The sequence below is a fragment of the Pelodiscus sinensis genome, chromosome 2, assembly GCF_049634645.1.
Source record: "Pelodiscus sinensis isolate JC-2024 chromosome 2, ASM4963464v1, whole genome shotgun sequence".
In the NCBI taxonomy this organism is placed as follows: domain Eukaryota; kingdom Metazoa; phylum Chordata; order Testudines; family Trionychidae; genus Pelodiscus; species Pelodiscus sinensis.
Window position 1 is genome coordinate 139,415,022 of NC_134712.1, and position 23,556 is coordinate 139,438,577.

A 23,556-nucleotide genomic window follows, 5' to 3' on the forward strand; every position below is an offset into this window, starting at 1 on the left:
CGGGGCCTGGAGCCGCTGTCACACTGCACATCACCGCCCCGCCCTCCTTCCCTTCTCTTCCCGCTGTGGCGCTCGGCTGACTTCTGCGCCACTCAGCCAGGCTACCATGGGGGAGCAAGCAGCCGTTTGGGCCCCAAACTCCCCATGCAACACGGACCGCCCAGAGAGAACAGCCAGCATTTCAGGCAACAGCGCCGCCCAGAGGGAACAGCCAGCATTTCGGCAATACAGACTCTCAGACACTGGGCTACTATATATATGATTACAGCCGGTCCCCGACTTACGAATGAGTTACGGACCAAACACTAGGTCGTAACTCGATCTGTTCGTAAGTCGGATTACATTCACTTACTACGGCCGTGCTGTTCATAAGTGTGGATTTCGTTCATAACTCGGGGACCGGTTGTATAGGAGGTTGGTCGTAAATACGAACGGTCGTAAGTTGATGTGTTCATAACTCGGGGACCAGCTGTACAAGTTTTCCTCTAGGCAAAACTTTAAAATGTAATTTAACATCATTTTTTTTATAAAGGCAGGTATTCTACAAAATTTTTTATTGTGCACAGAGTTTATTTTAAAAAAAAACACCAACTGTCAATAGCAACATGTGACACACAAGGATTGGTTCATGAAAATATCTAGTAGGATGTAACATGTGACTGGCTCAGCCATGAGGCATGGTTTGCCTGAGATTGCCTGACTTTTGACAGACTACTTGTTATTTGATTAGAGATAGCTGAAGGGGTTGCACTCTGTGATCAGTGACAATGCTTTTTAAATCCATTATTTCTGTATCCCTCCTCTTCTGGAGCTGCACTGATGACATTTTCATCATATGGACCTGTAGGATTTCAACAATTTCCACCCCACTATCAACCTCAGCTTGGACCAATTCATATAAGAGATCCACTTTCAGGACACTACAGTACAAATAAATGATGGTCACATAAACACCACTCTATACCAGAAATCTACTACTGATTGCTGTATTTACCTACACATTTCTAGCTTCCATCCAGGACACGTCACACAATCCATTGTTTGCAACCAAGCACTAAAATACAATCATATCTGCTCCATCCTTCAGAGATAAACATCTACAAGATTTTTATCAGGCATTCTTAAAGCTTAAATACCCAGCTGGGGAAGTGAAGAAACAGACTGACAGAGCCAAATGAGTACCCAGACGTGACCTACTACAGGACAGGCCCAATCAGGAAAATAACAGACCACCACTGGCCACCAGCTTAAATCCCTCCAGTGCATCATTGACAATCTACAACCGATCCTGGAAAGTGATCCCTCACTCTCACAGACCTTGGGATACAGTCAAGTCCTCACCTATAGATAGCCCCCCAACCTGAAGCCAATACAGGCAGTCCCCGGGTTACGTACAAGATAGGGACTGTAGGTTTGTTCTTAAGTTGAATTTGTATGTAAGTTGGAACTGGTACATATTTTTGGGGGGGACGGGGAGCTGGAGTTAGGTGGAAAAGACCATGATTCTCATACAACTTCCTTATTCTAAGAAAAACACATACTGTTTTGATATGAAGGTTTTTTTGGTTGATATTTTAATTAAAAATTGATCATAAGTTTCAGTGTTTCATGCTATATCCAAATCTTCCTTTTGGGGTACCTGAAAGATCCCAGTTATTCATTTAATAGTCAGAATCTTTGTTTTTTATAACTAAAAAAAGTTTATTCAATGCATATTACTGTTCCAAATAGAATTTGCTACAGATGGTTCAGTGAAATGGGTATTAAGTGTAATCAATAGTCATTGGAGAGCACAGTGAAATATTGATACAATCAAAGCTGTTGTTGTATTCTGCTGAGCAGAAAATAGAAATCCCTTCCTGTGAAGTGTGTGTGTGAATTTATCCACAGGATTTATTTTAAAGAAAAATTCTGTGTTGGGAACAGGAGTTTAGCCACAGGTGGGTCCTCATTGTCCACTCACCCACTTTGCAACCGGACCCATCCCCTCGGGGCTTACCCTGCTCCGCTCCAGCCAGGGTGTGGGGTTGGGCCTTATCCCCTCTTCCCTTCTGTCCTGCTCCTCCCCATTCTTGCCCACTCACACCACGGGGTAATTTTTCAGCTTCACCTCTGCCAGGCTGGAAGGGACTTGTTAATTTCATGTGACGCTAACAAGATACTTGCAGCTCGAGTGCTGAAGAGGGAAAGAGCTGTTGCTCCCAAGGTGGGGACTGTAACACAATGGGTCTCACTGCCTGCTGCTCCTGCTGTTCCCTAGGAAATTAATTTTTCCGCTCTGGAGTGCCCCCTTTTGGCTGGTGTCTTGTTCCCCCGAGCAGACCCGCATCCTCCGTGATGAGAAAAGCTGCTCCGTGTCTCCCTGGTCTGCTGGGGGGAAGCGCCCCCCGCGCCGCTGGAGGCGGCGACAGTGGGGGAGGCACCCCGCACTAGCTGCGCCCCTCCCCCCCGTTTGTAACTAGGGATCCGATGTAAGTCGGATTGATGTAACCTGGGGACTGCCTGTACTCACCAGCAGCCACACACCATACCACAGGAACACTTACCCAGCTACCTACCCCTGCTACAAACCCCATTGCCAATTCTGTCCACTTATCTATACAAACGACACCATTTCAGGACCTAACCACATAAGCTACATCATCAGTGACTCAGCCACCTACACATCCACTAATGTGGTATATACAGTAAACTTCCGATAATCTGGCACCTTTAGGACCCAGGGGGTGCCGGACTATCAGATATGCCGGACTATCAGAAGGGGGGCTATGAGGGGTCTGGAGTGGGGTGGGAGGGGATGCCACCCCAGACCCTTCATAGTCCCCCCCTTACGATAGTCCGGCTCTGCCCCGGGCTTCCTGGAATCAGCCGCTGATCTGTTTCAGCAGCGGCTGAATCGGGGACCCCTGGGGCAGAGCAGCTGGGGTCCTGCGGGGTTGGTCCCGCAGCACTGTCCTTTGGCGCTGCGGGACCAACCCGGCAGCACTCCATCTGCTCTGCCCCAGGCGTCCCCAAGAGCAGCTGGGGTGCTGCCGGGTTGGTCCCGCAGCCCCTAGGGGCAGCCTTACGGGACCAACCCAGCAGCACCCCAGCTGCTCTATTGCAGGCATCCCCGATTCAGCTGCTGCTGAAACTGACCAGCAGCGGCTGAATCAGGGATGCCTGGGGCAGAGCCGGACTATCGTAAGGGGGGGCTATGAGGGGTCTGGGGTGGCATCCCTCCCACCCCACTCCAGACCCCTCATAGCCCCCCCTTCTGATAGTCCGGCACCCCCTGGGTCCTAAAGGTGCCAGATTATCGGAAGTTTACTGTATATACCACATTAGTGGATGTGTAGGTGGCTGAGTCACTGATGATGTAGCTTATGTGGTTAGGTCCTGAAATGGTGTCATTTGTATAGATAAGTGGACAGAATTGGCAATGGGGTTTGTAGCAGGGGTAGGTAGCTGGGTAAGTGTTCCTGTGGTATGGTGTGTGGCTGCTGGTGAGTACAGGCAGTCCCCAGGTTACATCAATCCGACTTACATCGGATCCCTAGTTACAAACGGGGGGGGGAGGGGCGCAGCTAGTGCGGGGTGCCTCCACCACTGTCGCCGCCTCCAGCGGCGCGGGGGGCGCTTCCCCCCAGCAGACCAGGGAGACGCGGAGCGGCTTTTCTCATCGCAGAGGATGCGGGTCTGCTGGGGGGAACAAGACACCAGCCAAAAGGGGACACCCCAGAGCGGAAAAATTAATTTCCTAGGGAACAGCAGGAGCAGCAGGCAGTGAGACCCATTGTATTACAGCCCCTAGGCTGCCCGCTGCGAAGTGATCCTGTATCCTAGCAGTTAAAATCTGAGATGTAATAAGCTCTTCCTATAAACTCTGGGGCATCTGTCAGCCTGTTGGCTGCCCGCCGCGAAGGGATCCCGATCCTAGCGGTTAAAGACACGGACGTTAAACTCCTCGGGGCACCCGTCAGCAGCACCCTAGGGCGTTAAACTCCTCGGAGCGCCTGCAGCACCCCAGCTGCTCTGCTCCCGGCTTCCCCGATTCAGCTGCTGGTCAGTTTCAGCAGCAGCTGAATGGGGGAAGCCTGTCCGGCTTCCCCAGCACTTCCGGGTTCCTGATGGTGCCGGAGCATCAGGAGTCCCGGAGCATTGGATGCCGGACTAATGGAGTTTTACTGTATATCCCATCAAGTGCCAGCAACACCCCCTGCCATGTATCTTAGCCAAACCAGACAGTCTCTGTGACAAAGAATAAATGGACACAAATCAGACATCTAGAAACGTAACACACAAACCTGTAGGAGAACAGTTTAACCTCCCTGGATAGTCAGTAATGGATTTAAAAGTAGCCAACCTTCTACAAAAAAACAAAAACAAAAATCAAACAAAAAGCCCCACCCCTTCAAAACCAGATCACAGAGGGAAATAGCTGAACTGAAAATAATTTGTAAATTCAATAGAATCAAATTAGGACTGAATAAAGATTTAAATTTATTATTGTATTATAAAGGCAATTTCCCCTCTCTTGGTATTCACACCTCCCCATCAATTGCTGTGAGTGAGCCAAATCAACCCAGGGTTAATTAGCCTCATTAACACTGGTCCTACATTTGATAAGTAACTTCCTTATGGTGTGTGTGTGTGTGTGTGTGTGTGTGTGTGTGTGCGCGCGCACACACACCAGCCTCTGTAATTTCCACTCTGATTCATCTGATGAAGTGGGTTTTACCCACAAAAGCTTATGCTCTAATAAATCTGTTAGTTTCTAAGGTGCCACAGGACTCCTCATTGTTTTTGCACATACAAACTAGCACAACTGTGCCTCAGATTTTTGAAACAGCTATTGCTTTTGCTGGTAAACCATTAGACTAAGGTATAAAAAGGCTAAAGGAAGGAAAAATAATAAATGACTATAGTCATCGGCCTCTACAATTCTGAAGTCAGAGGATAAAGTACATTATTTGGCATTTTGCCAGTTTAACAAGTAATTTTCATTCAGTATAGTAGATTCCATATACCTAGTGTTTCCTTATAAATTAAAATTAAGATTTTTTTTTAAATTCTGATTATTTGTATGCTTATGTTATACATAAACAATTACTTGGATTTACTCCAATAGCAACAAATTCAGAGCACAACGCCACTAACAAGATTAAGGTTTTACGGATGCTTTACAGATCAATCTTGCCAAACATACCTACAGGCTTCAAATAGAAACACAGCACTTAGCTTTTCTACTCCTCATTGAATCACTCCTTTGACATCCCATCTGATATCATGCCAAATTTAAGCTTATCACCACCTTTCAAGCTCTCTACAGATCACTCTGCCCCTTACAGCTTATTCTCCATTGTCAAGCATCCTGTTGTCATTTCTTCCCTGGTCTGCTAGTGCTCTCAGCCCAGTCATTTTACATCACTTATACCCTGCCCCTACATATCATACAATCTCTATAATCTTATTTGCAAGGTCCTTACCGTGTCTATAGTAAAGTCCTCTTATAAAGAATCAGTTCTGAAAAAGCTAACATATATAAATCGTATGTTGGCCTTGGTCTACATTAGAGCATTATTTTGAAATAACCTGCCCGCCGAATTTATAAGCAGAATGTCCACACTACCAAGCCTGTTATTTCAAAATAGTGTTTTTCAAAATCTTATTTTGAAATCTGTACTCCTGCTTTTCTTGGGGGTTAACACTAAACTCTAAAAACCCCGGACACACTTCATGGGGGGAGGGGAGGACTGGCCAGGAAGGGAGCGGAGCTGGCTGGGAAGGGGGAGGAGGGGTAACAGGGCTGGCTGGAGGAGATGGGGGGGCCAACGGGAAGCAGGGCTGGTCGTGGGCGGGAGGACTTGGGCGGAACGGGGCCGGCCGCGGGATATCAGGAGAGAGGGGACTGGCCGGGAGGGGGCGGGGTTGGCCGGGAGGAAGGGTGAGTGGAAAGCAGAGCTGGCGGGGGGGGGGGTGCAGCGGCGCTGGCCGGGAGGAAGTGGGGCAGGAAGCAGAGCTGGCGGGAGCGAGGAGAAGTGCAGTGGCACTGGCCGGGGGAGATGAGGAACGGGTCAGTGGGAAGCAGAGCTGGGAGGGAGTGCAGGGGGCTGCCCGGGGAAAATCAGGAGGGGAAGTGAGGGAGAACCGGCCGGCCGGAAAGGGGGGGGGAGGTTTTGAGCAAATTGGCTGTCGAGGAGCGGGACTGACCTAGGCACTTCCTGCCTGTCCCGCACAGGTTCCCAGCGATGTAGGAGCGAAGAGGCGGCTTTCCTTCCTCCTCACACTCAACTGACTGAGGACTCCCGGCGGCAATCACGGCCCTGCCTCCCAGCTGGGACTCCCAACCGCTCCTCCCACCATGCCAGGCTTCTGTTCAGTGCACAGCCGGAAAAATCAGAAAATACCAGATATTGCACATGTCCAGTATGTTCTGATTTTTTTTTAACCGGACAGAGTGCACAAATACTGGACTGTCCGGTACAATACCGGACACCTGGCAACCCTATCCATGCACCCAGCATGCCCGTTCTTATCTTCTCACCCTAATTTATGTGCCTGTTCTAAACACTGAACACACTTATTCTCAGCTCCCCACATGTTTCAGCTAGAGATGTAAACATGTAAACAGGTACACAGTTAACCAAGGAGCTTAGGCTCATCAGTAAACCTTCATGGTTACACATAGTAGCTCCCTCTCCGCCTCTCTTCCTCTCCCACTGCGCTGCTGCCTCAGTGCGGGGGGAGGGGGGAGAGGAGAGGTAAGTGAGAGCCAATGTGTGCAAAGAGATAGCTTTGAAGCTGACTCCCCGAATCCACAAGGACCAGGGGAGCTGCCTCCCCCCACCCTGTGTGTAAAACATATAACCTCTGACATTTTCATCAGTTATATGTTTACCTAAATAAAAGCATTTTACCATCCCTAGTTTCAGCACTGTTTTCCTGTGCCATGTACTAAACCTAACTCTTACCAGCGTCCAGAGCAGACTTCAGGGAGCCTATGTCAGCAAAGTACTGATTTATCCTCGCTAGGATAAATATTTCTAAACATATCTTTGGTGTAGTTCTATAGCTTCCCCCAGAGGCAATCCAACATTGATTTTTCCCTGCTCTACATCAGAACTGTTATGAGAATCCAAAGCTGTTATAAACGTTCATTTTAGAGGGGGTGTGGGGGAAACCCTTGACAAAATGGCCCCCAAATTGCTCAACAATTGCCACAGCATTGCACTGGGAGCTCACGTTCCGTTGTTTGGCCACTATGGCCCCTAATCCCTTTCCAAACTCACTGTTTTGCTTTGTCAGCATGGTCTGCATTCTTTTCTCTAGAGGAATGGTCTTATATTTAGCTGTACTGAAATTCACTTTGTTTGAGCCCAGCTCACCAAATCTCCATCCAACTCCTATTCTTCCCCTATTGCGACATACCAATTTTCAAGCCAACCTCCCCGTGCCGGTTTTAGAGCAATTTGAATATTGAGACCAACTCCTTGTTGGGGAAACATTATCAGAGTGATCCCTGGACCAAATGCCCACAAACTTGCACAGCTAACTGCCTCTGACCCTGATGAGACAACAGCTTTCTACACAATCTGAGCAGGTGGATTTTAGAGCATACTGAAATATCAGCTCTTCAACCAAAAGTTTGTTTTACTCTCAGAGCAAACTTCCAAGAAAAGCCACTTTGCAGCCCCTCCGCTACTGCAGAATGCAGCTGGAGATCATTAATGATGAGCATAACACACATTCTCTGAGAGCAGTCAAGAGCAGAACTTGAATTCATAGTACTTGCATAGTGAATCAGGTTTGATGGCCACAGAATGCCAACTCAAACCACTGAGTTATTCTGACCTCAAGCTGCCTGCAAGCATTTTAGCTTACAGCAGAATTCCCATACTCCTGATGCGTCACCAAGACTAGAGTTACACTGTGGATCCAATTTTTAAAATACGATGTGATGGGGCATTCCATACTCTAAGGCTGTAGTCACCAACCAGTACATCGTGAGCTACCGGTAGATCTCAGGGGCTCTAAGAGTAGCTCTTGAGCCCTTTCTGAACTGCGCACCTGTGCAGTACATTTACATTAGATTTCCTCATTTGAGGAGCAGCTACTGAGCAACTACACAGGTGAGTAGCTGCGAGCAATGGTGGGAGCTGGGAGGTCGGGAGGGCTGAAACACCCCAGCCAGCTGACTGTGGCTTTCACAGCTGGAGCTAGGCGCAGCCTCCCTGGGCTAAGCGCAGGGCAGCCGGGCTGGAGGGAAGAGAAACAGCTGCCCGGCCAGCTGGCCATGGTGCTCAGCCAGGGTGCACCACGCTCCATGTGGGCTGGCGCAGAGGGGAAGCTGCTTGGCCTGCTGGCTGTGGCGTTCAGCCCAGAGGAGGCTGAACCGTGCTCCAGCTGATTGGGCGGCTTCCCCTCTGCGCCTGCCCACATGGAGCTTGGTGGCACCCTGGCTGAGCACCATGGCCAGCTGGCCGGGCAGCCACTTTTCTTCGCTCTAGCCCAGCTGCCCTGCGGTCAGTCCGGAGGGAGCGTGGGTCGGAGGCTTCCCATTGTGGCTGGTGTAGGGAACTCCCTGCACCCAACCTTGTTCCCTCTCCTCTGCCCCAAACTTTTCCCCTGCCCTCCTGGCCCCCTGTTCCCTCTCCCTTGCCCCCCCCCCGACCCCGCTGCAGAAACCTGCCCCCCCTGCAGAAACTTGTCCCCCGGCACCCTGCCCCCACTGCAGAAACCAGTTCCTTCTGGCACCCTTCTCCTACTACAGAAACCTGTCTCCCTGCTCCCCTCTGCAGAAACCTGTCCCCCCCAGCTCCCTGTCCCCTGCTGCAGAAACCTGTGCTGGCACCCTGCCCCCACTGGCACCCTGTTCCCTGCTCCAGAACCCACTAGCACCCCTCCCCAGTACTGTGTCCCCTGCTCCCAAATGACTTTTCTATGCGTCAGTGACCCCTGACTCAAGGCAGGTTCCCTGCCATTCTCATAAATAAAGACAATGCAGAAACTTGTTGTGTTTAACATAGTATTCTATTTAAAAATGAAGCCTGGCCAACAAACCCCGAGTTGGGGCCAAGCCCCCATCTGGCCACAACCACTCCTGCGCTCCCCCTTTCCCAGACCCTAGATCTGAGCCTATCAAACACTGGAACCTCATGCCTTAAGCCCCTCACATACCCCAACCCAAATTCCTGCACCCTCACATCCGCAAGCCTGTGGCTTGCTTAGTATCCCAACATTGTCCAGCCTGGAGCCCTCTCCCTGAGCCAGTGTCCCCTTCTCCACCTCCTCCTGCATCCAGATTTCCTCCCAGAGCTTGCACCTCTCACCCCTTCCCATGCCCAAATCCCTCCTTCCCACCCCAGAGCCTACACATCCTGCCTCAACACAGCAAGGGTCCAGCTAGACTGCAGGAGTTTTTCAGGATTCTGGAGATATCCCAGAAAAACTCTTCTGCATCCAGGGTTGCGTTTGTTCTTCTGCTTTTTTAGTGGAAGAGCAAACAGGCTCTTTTGGTCACCCCTATATTCCTCTTTCCACAAGAAATAAGGTGGCTTCCAAAAGAAGGGTTTTTTTTTCCTCACATTTGGTCCAGTGTAGACAGGCCAAACATTGGAAAAACCTCTTCCTACAGAAGAATAAAAAAAAAATAAGCAGCAGTATAAGGACTGGGGATAGCAAGTGATGGAGAGGAGGAGAATAGAGAGGGCAGGGCTTCAAGGAAGGGGCGGGGCAGTAGATCTTGTCTTGGTCTGTCATTTAAAAAGCGATCTTGGGTGTAAAAAGGTTGGAGACCACTGCTGTAAGGGAATATGCTTATGAATATGAATATGATGCCACTGGAGTATGCTTTATGTGAAATATTATTGGAAAGGTTGTAATCTACTGAATATGATTATCCCATTTGCATGTGTGGTTGCATTCCTGTACTTGAAGTAAGGATGTAAGAGATCAGTCAAATCGACTAGTCGCTTCCCCACCATCTTGCTGCTTCTATCAGAGAGAGGCAGTAAGGAGGGAGCAGGAGCCAGTGCTGGAGGGAGCATTCCCCTACTGGCCCCATGCTCCCTGCACGCACTTGGTTTCTGAAATGTGCAAGAATCCCAGAGGGGTTCATGCACATTTCAAAAGCAGGACGTGTGGAGCCAGTGGGAGACTGCTTGAGGCTCCCACTGGCCCCATGCTCTCTGCAGCACTTCTGCCTTTAAAATGTAGCAAGATACAGTAAGATTACCAGGTGATTTCAAAAAAATACCAGACACTCTTGATCTCAGAGGGGGGAGAGGGCGGGCAGGAGGGGAGCGGGGCTGGCCGGGAGGAGGTCGGGAGGAGTGGGGCTGGCTGAGCGAGATCCGAAGGGGGGAGGGGACCAACCGCCCGGCAGGGAGCGGGGCTGGCCCGGGCACACACAGATCCCGGGATGCTGCCCGTTCTACTCACGGTCCCGGTGGGGTGCACAGGCAAATCCGGACCAAGGGATTCCATCCTACCCCAGCCCCACTTCCCTCCTCTCTTCTGTGTAGTTGCGTACTGCCTGGCTGGCAGACATACTCACTCTGTATGAGCATGTCTACCAGCCAGTCAGTACGCAACTACATACTGATACTCATGATCAGAGGTCGACAATTAGGGCAATTTACTCGCCCGTGGCAAGTAGATTGTAGCCCAGCATGGCGCCACAGTGCGATCAGAGCATGCGCAGTGCTGTCTGCGCATGTGCAGCATGCCAAATCGCAGGGCTTGCCGCCGCTTGTCAAGCCCTGCTCATGATAATAATAAAACTTACTTAATTAGAAAATTAAGTATTTTCTCAATTTGTTTTCGGACAGAAAGCTCAAATACCAGACTGTCCGGTTCAAAACTGGACACCTGGCAACCCTAAGATCCAGCGGGGCTTTTGCTACATTATAAAGGTAGAGATGCTCTGATGAACTAATTGAATAGTCTATATTTACCATCCTTAATTTGAAGTTAGAAATATGAAATATAAACCTGTGCAACTAATGCAATCATGCTAAGTGAGGGCTATTAGTAATCCTCAAGAGTCAATACGCAGGACAATGATCTGTGAATACACTTGTTTTTCCTGAAAGATTGGGAAGAGAATTTATGGTGGGTTATACCAAAACATGTGGCTCGGTCACCTGATGCTGGGATGTATCTTGGATGCTGTATTTTTCCACAAGAGCAGAGGGACAGTTTACCCTGAACACAAAGGATTCCTGCCTTTTACAAAACCTATTTAAAAATAGGAAGTGAGGTGATTCAGGTCATCAGTTCTCTCTGGTTAGCTCACCCAAGAAACATCTGGAAACATCTATGGCTAAAAGGAGGAAAAGACTGGACCCAAACTGGAAAGTCACTCAGACTCTGCAGAGATTATTGGAGTCTGAGTGAGACCTTAAGTGTAATCAGTCCCCCTACTGTATTAAGATTAGTTTGTGTGTTCTGTTACTGGGGTGGGTGGGAGGAGTCTGTGAATCTCTCTTTTTACATTGAGAAAGAGGGTGAACTTCATGAGCTTATACTATCCAGATTTCTGTACAGGGTAACATGAGTTTATCTAGGGTTCAGGTCCCAGAGAGGTTGTGTACATGAGTGTTAAGGAAAGGTCTCTCACTGCACTGCTTATAGTGTGTGTCTGCAATCTTGGGGGCGTGACCCTGTCTCTGTGTCTTGATTGAAGCAGGCTGGGCTCCAAAAGACTAAGTTACAGGGTGCCCAGGCTGTCAGGGAAGGTAGGTTCAGTGGGGGGGTCTCAGCACATCAGAAAAGAGGTCTCAGGGGCTCCTGTTCCATCAATATGGCTTTCTCAAAGGGAGAGCAGGTGCTAGAAATTAACTCAGATCAACTGTAATGTGATTGCAACAACAGATATTTGGGGGGGATGACTCACATGATGGGAGCACTGTCATGGAAGGGTATAAACTATTCAGGAAGGACAGGCAGGGGAGAAAAGGTGGAGGAGTTGCACTGTATGTAAGAGAGCAGTATAATTGCACACAGCTCTAGTATAAAATGGGAGAAATGCCTGTCGAGAGTTTCTGGGTTAAGTTTGGAGGCAGGAGCAACAAGGGTGATAGTGTGGTGAGTGTCTGTTATAGACCACCTGATCAGGTGGATGAGGTAAATGAAGCTTTCTTCAGACAACTAACAAAAGTTTCCAGATCACAGGCCCTGGTTCTCATAGGGATCTTAAATCACCCCAACATCTATTGGGAGACCAATACAGCAGTACACAGACAATCCAGGAAGTTTTAGGAAAATGTTGGGGACAACTTCCTAGTACAAGTGCTGAAGGAACCAACCAGGGGCCATGCACAGCTTGAGCAGCTGCTCACAAAGAGGAAGGAACTGGTAGGGGAAGTAGATGTGTGTGGCAACCTGGGAACCAGTGATCAAGAGATGGTCAAGTTCAGGATCCTGAACTAAGGAAGAAAGAAGAGCAGCAAAATACAGACCACAGGCTTCAGAAAAGCAGACTTTGACTCCCTCAGCAAACTGATTGGCAGGATCAACTGGGATGCTAATATGAGGGGGAAAGGAGTCCAAGAGAGCTGGCAGTATTTTAAGGAAACCATACTAGCGCGCAGTAAGAAAAACAAATATGGTAGGTGACCAACTTGACTTAGCAATGAAATCCTTGGCAAACTTAGACATAAGGAAGCTTACAAGAAATGGAAATTTGGACAGATGACTAGGGAAGAGTATAAATATATTGCTTGAGCATGAAGGGTGTAATCAGGAAGGCCAAAGCGCAACTGCAATTCCAGATAGCAAGGGATGTGATAGGTAACGAAAAAGATTTCTATAGGCATGCTAGAAATGAAAAGATAGTCAGGGAAGGTGTGGACCTTGCTGAATGGGGGAGGTAATTTAGTGTCACGTGATGTGAAAAAAGCTGAAGTAATCAATGCATTTTTCTGCCTCTGACTTCACAGACGAGGTTATGATGAGGTGGTGGGCAGCCTTCAGCGGAGAAAGAACAGGTTAAGAACTATTTAGAAAAGCTGGACATGGAAAAGTCCATGAGGCTGGATTTAATGCATCTGACGGTGCTGAGGGAGTTGGCTGATGTGACTGCAGAGTCATTGGCCATAATCTTTGAAAACTTGTGGCAATCAGGTACACGTCATGCCCTCTTTAAAAAAGGGAAGAAGAATCTAGGGAACTACAGACTGGTCAGCCTCATATCAATCCCTGGAAAATCATGGAGGGGATCCTCAAGGAATCAATTTTGAAGCACTTGTATGAGAGGAAAGTGACTGGGAATAATCAATGTGGATTCACCAAGGGTGAGTCATGCCTGACCAACCTGATTGCTTTCTGTGATGAGAGAACTGGCTCTGTGGCTATGGGGAGGTCAGTGAAAGTGATATACCTTGACTTTAGCAAAGCTTCCTATATGATCTCCCACAGTATTCTTGCCAACCTGTTAAAGAATATGGATTGGATAAATGGACTGCAAGGGAGATAGAATGCTAGCTAAATTGGCAGGTGGTATCAAGCGGAGTGCCCCAAGGGTCGGTTCTGGGGCCGATTTTGTTCAACATCTTTATTAATGAGCTGGATGATGTGATGAATTGCACCCTTAGCAAGTCTGCAGATGACACTTAGCTAGGGGGAAAGGTAGGTATGCTGGAAGGTAGGGATAGGATCTAGAGTGACCTAGACAACTGGAGGATTAGGACAAAAGAAATCTGATGAGGTTCAACAAGGACACGTACAGAGTTTCTGCACTTGGAATAGAAGAATCTCAAGCACTGTTACTGGCTGGGGGCCAACTAGTAAAGCAGCAGTTCTGCAGAAAATGACCTAGAGATAACAGTGGATGAGAAACTGGATATGAATCAACAGTGTGCCCTTGTAGCCAAGAAGGCTAATAGTATATTGGGATGCATTAGTAGAAGCATTGCCAGCAGATCTAGGAAAGTGATTATTCCTCTTTATTCGGCACTGGTGAGGCCACACCTGTACTAATGTGTCCACTTCTGGGACCCCATTACAGAAAGGATGCAGAGAGAGTCCAGAAGATGGCAACAAAAAATTTCAGAGTGCTGGAGCACATGACTTACCAGGACAGGCTGAGGGATATGGGTTTATTTAGTCCACAGAAGAGTGAGGGGGCATTTGATAGCAGCTTTCAACTATACGAAGGGGAGAGGGTCTTCAAAGAAGCTGCACTCAGTGGTGACTAATGCCAGAATGAGGAATAATGGTTTCAAGTTGCAGTGGGGGAGGATTAGGTTGGTAATTAGGAAAAATTATTTCATTAGGGACAAGTCTACACTAACAAATTATTTTGCAATAACTAAATTCAAAATAACCCTCAAAATAACCATTTTGAAATAAGCTTATTCCCCAAGGAAAGCAGGAGTTGTTATTTCAAAACAAACAGCCCCTTATTTTAAAACAACAGGTTTGGTAGTGTAGATGCACCGCTTGTTATTTCAAAATAAGAGGAATGGGTGAAGCAGCACTGGAATGGGTTACTTAGGGAGGTGGTAGAATCTCCATCCCTAGAGGTTTTTAAGTCCTGGCTTGACAAAGCCCTGGCTGGGATGATTTAATTGAGATTGTTCCTGTTTTTACTAGGGGTTTGAACTCCATGACCTTCCCTTCCAATCCTATGATTCTCTGAGCAGTTGATATCAATTTGGGACCAGGTCAGAGCCATGTATTGAACCCTAGACATATGTAAAAACAGTTGTAAGAACCATCACATTTTTATATCACGTGATCTTTAAAACAGGGAGGGGGACTGTTTGTTTGTTTCTTTGGCTTGGGGCATGACTTGCATGTTAGAATCAGATGGGCATATCTCACTTCATCAATCCCTTGCCACTGCATAGGCATCGTGGCATCTCAGTACCTTTCTTACTTTCTGCCAGCTTCACATGACAGTTTAGTCTCCTGAAGACTGAAATACTTTAGGGCAGGTCCACATTAGGAAATTAAGTTTCCTTAACTATTTTGTTCAGGGGTGTGAAACACACACAACCCTGAGCACCATAGTTAAGCCAATCTAACTCCCAATGTAGACAGAGCTAGCACTAATTATGGAAGAATTCTTCCATCAACTCTAACTACCACCTCTTGTGGAGGCAGCAAACCCCTCCTGTTGGTGTAGGCAGTGTCTACACTAAACCACTACAGCAAGTCCAGACAAGCCCTTAGTCTGCCTAAATATTAGGCTCTGCCTAGGGGTAATTTGGTAACATGTGATATACAGTAGGTCAGACAAGATGATCTAATGATCCCTTCTGGCCCTACACTCTTTGAAATCTAGTTAGACTTTCTGTTTCGGGTTTGAATAGTGGTTATTTCTTTTCTGTTTGGTGGTGAAAAAGCTAGGCTCACATTCCCTGCTCCTGCTCCCCTCCCCCGAACACTCCCATTTACTGATAGTTTGAAGTGTTGAAGGAAAATTTGGGACTTATTATAGGAAATCTTTCAAAATAAACGAAGCTAAAATGGCATTTCCTATTATTATAACAACACAAAATGAATAACTAAAAAATGGCACCAGAAAGACTTACTATTAAGTCAACCACAATGCAGTTTCTGGAGCATTAGTACAAGAAAATGAAATCTTACATAGGAGAAATGAATATGAAATATCCCTTGTAAAACTTGAATATGAAATATCACTTGCAAAACTCTAATTTAAATGTCTGTCTCCTCTGGGAAGTGACTGGAGCAGAATTTTGGAGTTGCATATTTCATTTCTTTCCTTGGGAAGGATCCTGAAAAATCAGCTTGAAATATGGTAAGTCAAGCAATGTTCTTTTTTATTCCCACAATACCAAACAGACCAAATTAAACACTAATTTAATCCCACTGACTTCAATGGTGCAAGATTGGGCTGTCAAGCATTTTTTCCCCCCTGCCTTTCCACTAAAAGGCGAGCTCACCTGAAGGAGGAGATTTCTAAAAATCCCCGTTAGCAAAACGGAATGCTGCTGGTAAATGTGTTTTCCTCACTGGCTCAACTTCAATCAATTCTGGGATAATCCAAACTCCATTGAAGGAGTTTCTGGTTTTCAGGTTGAGTAGGTGGGTGGATGGATGGAGATAATTAATTTTGAATGTTCCTTCCCTGCAATAGGTGATGAACTTTCCCCTTGATTGTTCTTTAAATTGCCTAATGTGAAATAAAAACTATGTTTTTAAAATATGTACATTGTTCTGGAACCCAAAGCTCCAATCAGGACTGTTACAAAATGTGACAATTTACTGCAATATCCTTGAAGACCTTCCTGAATTAAGTGTAAGCATTTTGGGAGTACATTATATTAAATGCAAAGCTTGTGTTTTATTGTAGGCTGTGACTGTATGTACCTGGTCTAGGGGAGATGTGGTGTGAGGTTTGAGAGTTCAAAGGACTATACTGAAATTGTGCCAGAGAGGAACTGACTTTTGGGACAATAAGCGTTAAGTGGATTTCCTAGGGATTACTTATGAAGTGGTTAATGTAAATTTCCCACCTCTGGGTTATGCAAAAACACAGTTCTATAAAGCTACACTATGATAAATGATTGTCATCTGGCTACCTGCCCAGTCTCTTTTCTGGTTCGGAATCTGAGATTTTTATGAAATTGTAACAATCACGAAAACCTCAATCAGTCGGTTTCTCCCAAAGCCATCTCTGTGCTTCCTCCTGAATTACCCCTTACTGATGGGGAAAAATTTCTGACAAAATTCAAATAACCACTATGTCATCCTCCTTCAGACTCCTTTCAAACCCAGCCTGATGTTCATGGTGCAGCAGGTGATAAGCTGTGACTATTTCTTTTCCTCTTCTTTCCTTTTCCTACTCCCTTCTCCAACCCCTGGTTATTTAAACTAAGTCTACACTAGGGGATACATTAGAATTATGATACAAAACTCCAGCTACGTTTATTGCATAGCTCAAGTTGGAGTATCTTAACTCCCATTTTGGTGCTGTCCACACTGCAGGAGGTTGATGGAAGCACGCTCTACCTTTGACTTCCCTTACTCCTCATAAGAACAGGACTACCAGCACCAATGGGAACACCTGCTCAGTTCAAATTAGCATTCAAACCCCACTAATTTGAACCCCAGAAGATTGACTGCAGCAGCTTCAATCTTTTCTGTAGCGTAGACAAGCCCTAAAAGACAAAACAAAACTGTAGCAAGGAGGTGTGGCTTTCCTCTGAGGAGGATGCTGAGGGCCGGCGATGACAGCCTACAAAAGCAAAAACCTACACTTTCATCAAAGCTGTGCCAGTTCTTCACCAGATTTATTTGCTTACATATTTTATCCCGCCACTTGTCCTTCCCCTGCTTGCACTTTTTAGATTGTAAGCCCTTTCAGGCAGAGATCCTTTGTGTTTGCCCAGTCTCAAAATGCCTAGGATTCAGTTCTGTTTAGGGCATTTGGAGCTACCTGAATTAATTATAAGACAATTTCTATTTCAGTTTTATAGCACTACTAACCGTCATTTGGATCTAAGATAAAAGGCTCATTGGCAAAAATCAGATTCAGAATTTCAGAGCACCCAGTGGAAGGTTTAGTTTCCAAACAGCCTAAGGCTTTATCTGTTCTAGTGTTTTTGTTACTATTGTTGTTTTGTATTTTAACATGTCTCTATTTGCCCCTCAAAATGGTTGGTAAGACATCTTTGTTTGTTGAAAATCTGTATTTGTGTAGCATTGTTTGTTAATATACATATTACTTATTCAGAAACAATCCTTTTGTAAATATAGGATTGCATTAAGTAAGCTTTAGTAAGAATGTATTATAACTGATCAAATTTATCTATGTACTTTAAAAATTAATTAAATATAGAATGATACAGTCTTACTGTTGAATTAATATTCAGGTTTGGTTACCCTCAACCTTGCAGTATTCAGACCCTTACATCATTCTAAATTAAAAAGCAGCTTTCCTGGCCATGTAATAACTTTCTTTTTAATGTTACAAGTTTTGCCTTTTAGCAGTCCTGGCTACAAATGGAAAAAATCCTGGTCCGGCATAATCATCTTTTAAAACCCAAATTACATTTACAAGAAACTGTACATCAGATGCACAAGATGGTGTTTTTCCTCTCTTCCTCGCTCCCACCTCCCCTGTATTTTTATTGTTTAAAAACTGTAAAAATAATGAAACATTAAAAAAACTAAATGTAGTTTGAAATATAAGCTGATAAAAGGAAATATAAAGTTGTGACAGAAACTGTTCTCATATCTCACTTCATCATGACTAAATATTTCAGATTCCAAGACAACATTTTTATGATGTTAGATGCCTGATACCTTTCAGTGTCTAGGCACAATAGAGAAAATTATAAGCAAGCTTAGCACAGCAATGAAATTCAAAGTTAAATTTGTGTCCTAACCTAAAGTATTTTTTGCATGTAATTATATATTGGATTAGTTTGTATAACAAACCAAAATTCAAAACAGCAATTACCAGGTTTAAATTTCAAAATTTAAAGAAAACAAAAAACCCCACAAAAAAAACCATTCTCTTCAGAAAATGTGTAAGTAAAGAGTTAGTGTATCTATTTTGCCTGTGTTTATTTATGAACACTAGAGTTGAGAGGTTTCATCAATCCAATGCAAGTTATTCAAGCTAAAGTTAAATAACTTTACAAAGATATTACCATAATCTAATGCGCACACAAAAACTGTGCAATACACAATTTAATCAGTGACTAGCATTGTTTATTTAAATTGTACTGAAAAGTAGAATTACAAATACTTAAGCTGTCTCTCTCTAAGCCTTTTACATAATGGAGGATTCTGATACTGCACCGCTCAACCATCTTGTCAACAGTAAAAATTTATTTTTTTTAATTTACTAAACAAATTGATATTAAAATCAAGTACAGTATACTTTTAATGAAAATAACCTGTAAAAATGCCTAATCCTTTGAAGTACCTTCTGTTGGACTCCCAGCTACTACAACTGTATCAACTGTCAAATATAAAGCACTTTTATTTTAAAAAATAAAATAAAAAGACTCACCCATGCTTGGCCCGCCTTCCTCATAATCCTGTTCATTCATAATAAAATAAAGTAAAACCTGCTACCTCTTCAGATATCAAGAAATGAAAGAGCAGGAAGCTGACAGTTGTCCCCTGACTCTCGGTTTTGTGTAAGACCTCAAATCCTATCTCTCTGTAGTAGTGGATTAATCCTGAGGCAAGTCATCAAGGCTTCATGCAGTTTAAAGTATGCATATGACACAAAGCCAAGCTGCACTCTCACAGCAGTCCACTCCCAACAGAATTAAGCTACATGATCTTTATCAATGATAAAGACATTTGACGTTAGTAACTTAGGCCCTGCCCTTACCATGGGGTACAGTGTTTTGAGTAGGACGATTCAAACTGCACCTGCAGCTTACTATATTTATTACTTCTACTAATAGAAATCTTATTTTAGAAAATATTTCCATTAAGAAAATATAAGAACATACAACTGGACAGGACCTTCTGGGTCACTGAGTCCAGTGCCCTGCTATCCCAAGCAACAACTTCATAGAACCTTTGTGTATATAGGCAACAAATGATATTACTACTGTAATCCAATAGGTATTTCATTATGCAGAGGCTAATTTCTTTTGGGGTCAAATATATAATCCTAATTATATTTCATGTTAAAGAGCAAATATAGTTAAACCTGTTGTTTGTAAACAGTTTTCTTTAACTGCAAGCATTATTCTGATTTTAAGTTTCTATGTGAAGTCATTCTGAATATATTTAAACAAATACTCAACAACTTTAATCAGTTTATCACAAACACTTGAATTGTTCTTAAATGCATGTTATTACTTTGAAAAGGTGATGCCCTATGATCAAATCTTAGATTCAAATATTAAATCCGGCTCTTCCTTTAAGCATGAATAACCTTTAACCCCATATTCACTGTTACTCCTTCATTGATAATAAATTTATTTCACACAAAGACTTTCTAAATGGGAGATTTAGAATAATGTATAATACATCTGTATGGAAGGCTAAAATCTAAGATGGATGATAAGAATATCTACAAATATAGACACAGATTCCACAGGGTAAAACAATTAAAAATTTAATTTGCTATCTGATATATATTTAAAAACATGACATAAAGAAGCGATGAGAATTACATTTGAGTACAGTGATGGTGAACAACACTTGCACGTTGGTCCAAGAGAACCTGACTGTAAGCCAGATAAAAGAACTAACTCAGGCAGATATTATCTGAGGTACAAAATGATCCATCTGGGCTCTTTCGCATCAATTAAAAAAATGTGTGCGCTTACAGTTATGAGTTTCCTTCTGAGCAGCTTAAGGATTTAAGATAGATGCTTCTCAAACCTCTATCCTCTCAGAAGTAAAGGCAGATCCTATGTCACAAGCTAGACAGGTGCCCTCATTGTATGTACAACAGCAACATTTCTATGACAACTCCTTCTCTAATTCCTAATGTCATAGTAATACCCCTTGAGGAGAACATATCTGTCTGAAATTAATCAAAGGATTACATTCTGCAGTGTATGTAATCCTGTCCTGTCTGAAAAATATCAAAGTATTCCAACACACCTAGGAAAATGTTACAGGCCGTTTTACCTAGGAAGTATACTGGAGTAGGCCCATCTCCAAAACAAATTTGTATCCAAATGCCGTTGATATGATTATTAGCAACAAAATAGCACATGAAGACACCAGTCTTTATGAAACTCCAGCTGGTACAAACTGATGAACACCACCAACACAGGCTATCGCAAGCACATTAGACCTGTACACCAGCTTCCCATAGAATATCAATCAAGTGCAAAGTTTTGGTCCTTACCTTCAAGATGATCGACAGCCTGGGGCACAGGGTATCTAAGAGGCTACCTTAGAGTCTACAAAGAAGACTGGCATCAACAACTTCACTCCTCAAACATAATGGCACTCCCTATACCAGGGGTAGGGAACCTCTCACATGCCGGCTGGATACAGTTCACCAGGGCTAGCTGCTGGCAGGCCACCAGATTGTTTATTTACCTGAGCAGCTTAAGGATTTAAGACAGATTTACCTGAGCATCCACAGGTATGGCCACTTGCAGCTGCTATTGCCTGCGATTCACCATTCCTGGCCAATAGGAGCTGCAGGAAGTGGTGTGGGCCGGGCCACCATTCGCCAGTGGGAGTGTTAAATTAACCCTGGTGAGTCACATGAGGCCTGTGGGCCAAAGGTTCCCCATCCCTGTCCTAAACTAAGGGCAAAATTTGTCTTTATGGAAGACAGAGCTTTCCTTGGGGCTGGTCTGAAACTACGGAATGGTATCTCCCCAGAAATAAGAACCAACAGTAACTTCCCCAGGTTTCACACCAAGTGCAAGGTTTACATTTTTTATTAAGTGTGCTATGATGATCTGGGGAATCTCTGGACACTTTATGAATTCTGTGTGAGATTATGAAGTGTATCTCTGAGTGTATCTGTATCAAGCTGCAAAGTCTGTTTTGAATGTGCAGTCTTCTGTCTTCTCAGTTGTCCTTTCAATTCCACATTGGAATGAAATGCCAACATGGGTAGGGGCAAAGCCTACAATTACAGGATGAGTTAATTTCAGGGCTTGACCACTGAACTGTAATCACTCTACTCCACAGATTAGCTTCTAAACAGGAAAACAGGTGTAGTAGGGGAGAGATTGTCTGGCAACTGTCACCTGATAGGGGTTTCTGCTGATCTGATAGAGGACACAGAGATTTAAAAAGAGCAGCACCGATCTCTTCTGGCGCCATTTTTCTCCAGCTCAAGATGAGCATGCAGCAGCCTCCTGAAGTGGGGGTCCTACTTGCCTGGACACTGATGGCCTCCAAGGATCTCTTGAAGGAAGGCTGAGATAGTCAGGAGACTTGCATTTTGGATTGTGACAGTGTATAACTGACATATAACCATGTATATCATAAATACTGCCACTGTTACACAATTCCAATAAAACTTATACAAAGGATATCATGTAAGGTGTCAATAGGGAAGTTATAATTTGCTAAATAAAATTATCCTGTTTAAATACATGTATCATTGCTTTATCTGAAGTTATGAATATTGGCTATATACCTGTATCTTAAATATATTTGTTCCTGGGCTAACAGTAGTTTACATTCAGTCTAGCCAGCCCATTGTGAATGGACTAGTCAAGCTGGATGGCCCATTAAGGACACTTCACTCCAACAATGATTCACAGAAAAAACTCATTCCGGCCACATGGTCCTTCCTGGAGACACCTCAGCTTCCAAGGGGCCAATAGTAACCCCCTTAGGGATCAACAAGTCAATGTAAGCATGTTATTTGCTCACGTGACCTTGGATGCCAACTTTCCACAAACTGGGCTGTGAGCTTTGTTGAAACAGAAAATTTTGAGGCACAAAGCAAAGGATACAAAAGACCCTGGAATGACTCCACTGTGCCTCTTTCATGCCATTATTCTCTAGGCTATGGATTCACAATCAGGAGTAGCATATTGAACTCCTTATATTGAACTAAGGATGTTACCAAAGAGACTATACAAGCTAGAAGTCTTGCTCCAAACATGGTATAAAAAGATTGCCATTACTGTATGTATATGAGCTATTACCATTTTACTCACTTATGTTCTTTTATTATTAACCTTTATATTTTATTTACTAAAGAATTTGCAGTAATGTGATTATTGGATAAGATTTGTGTTATATATTGACTTAGTTATGTGGCTGACCTCTTGAGATTAGACTCTATATGGGTATGTCTACACTACAGCGCTAATTCGAACTAACTTAGTTCGAATTAGTTCATTCGAACTAAGCTAATTCGAACTAACGGATCCAGACTAAAAAACTAGTTCGAATTAGCGTTTTGCTAATTCAAACTAGCATGTCCACATTAAGTGGACCCTGAACCGGGGTTAAGGATGGCCGGAAGCAGTGCCGGCAGGGCATCAGATGAGGACTTAGAGCATGGAGCTGCTGCCTCAGGCTAGCCGAGGGCTGTGCTTAAAGGGACCCGACCCCCACCCCGGACAGACAGTTCTCAGGGGTGCCCCGCTTGCAAAGCAGTCCTGGCTTGGAGTGCCCTGAGTGCCCACATTGGGCACATCACAGCACTCGGCCATCAGACTGGCTGCACTTGCCGCAGGCTGCCATCAGGGGAGAGGAGGCAATTGGGGGGCTGCAGGAGAGCTTCCACCCCCAGAAGCCCGCAGAGCCAGCCCAGTCCTCCCCAACGGGGGCTCGTTCCTCCCTCACCTCCTTCCACTTACCCTTCCCTAGCCCCCCTTCCTGATGTACAAAATAAAAGAAAACGTGTGGTCAAAAATAGAATCTCTCTTTATTGAACAAAACTCGGGGAGACTGGGAAAAGGAGGTGGGAGAGGGGAAGAGAGAGGGTGGGAGAGGGGAGGGCAACTAAAATGATCAGAGGTTTGGAACAGGTCCCATATGAAGAGAGGCTAAAGAGACTGGGACTTTTCAGTTTAGAAAAGAGGAGACGGAGGGGGGATAGGATAGAGGTCTATAAAAGCATGAGTGGGGTGGAGAGGGTGCATCAAGAAAAGTTCTTCATTAGTTCCCATAATAGAAGGACTAGAGGACACC

The 23,556-nt window shown here is 44.8% G+C and overlaps 1 protein-coding gene across 4 annotated transcripts in view; it reads right to left on the minus strand.

Annotated features, from left to right (window-relative positions):
* The window catches only part of SLC12A7 (solute carrier family 12 member 7), a 165,859-nt gene that overhangs the window by 98,449 nt on the left and 43,854 nt on the right, over window positions 1-23,556 (minus strand). The window contains exon 1 of one of the 4 annotated variants that reach the window (XM_075921510.1): window positions 18,977-19,249. The exons of the other annotated variants lie outside the window; for them this stretch is intronic. Within the exon in view, the coding sequence (XP_075777625.1) occupies window positions 18,977-19,016 (40 nt within the window). The 5' untranslated portion in view covers window positions 19,017-19,249. Of the gene's footprint in view, window positions 1-18,976; window positions 19,250-23,556 lie in introns of those variants that run through there. 4 annotated transcript variants of the gene reach the window in all.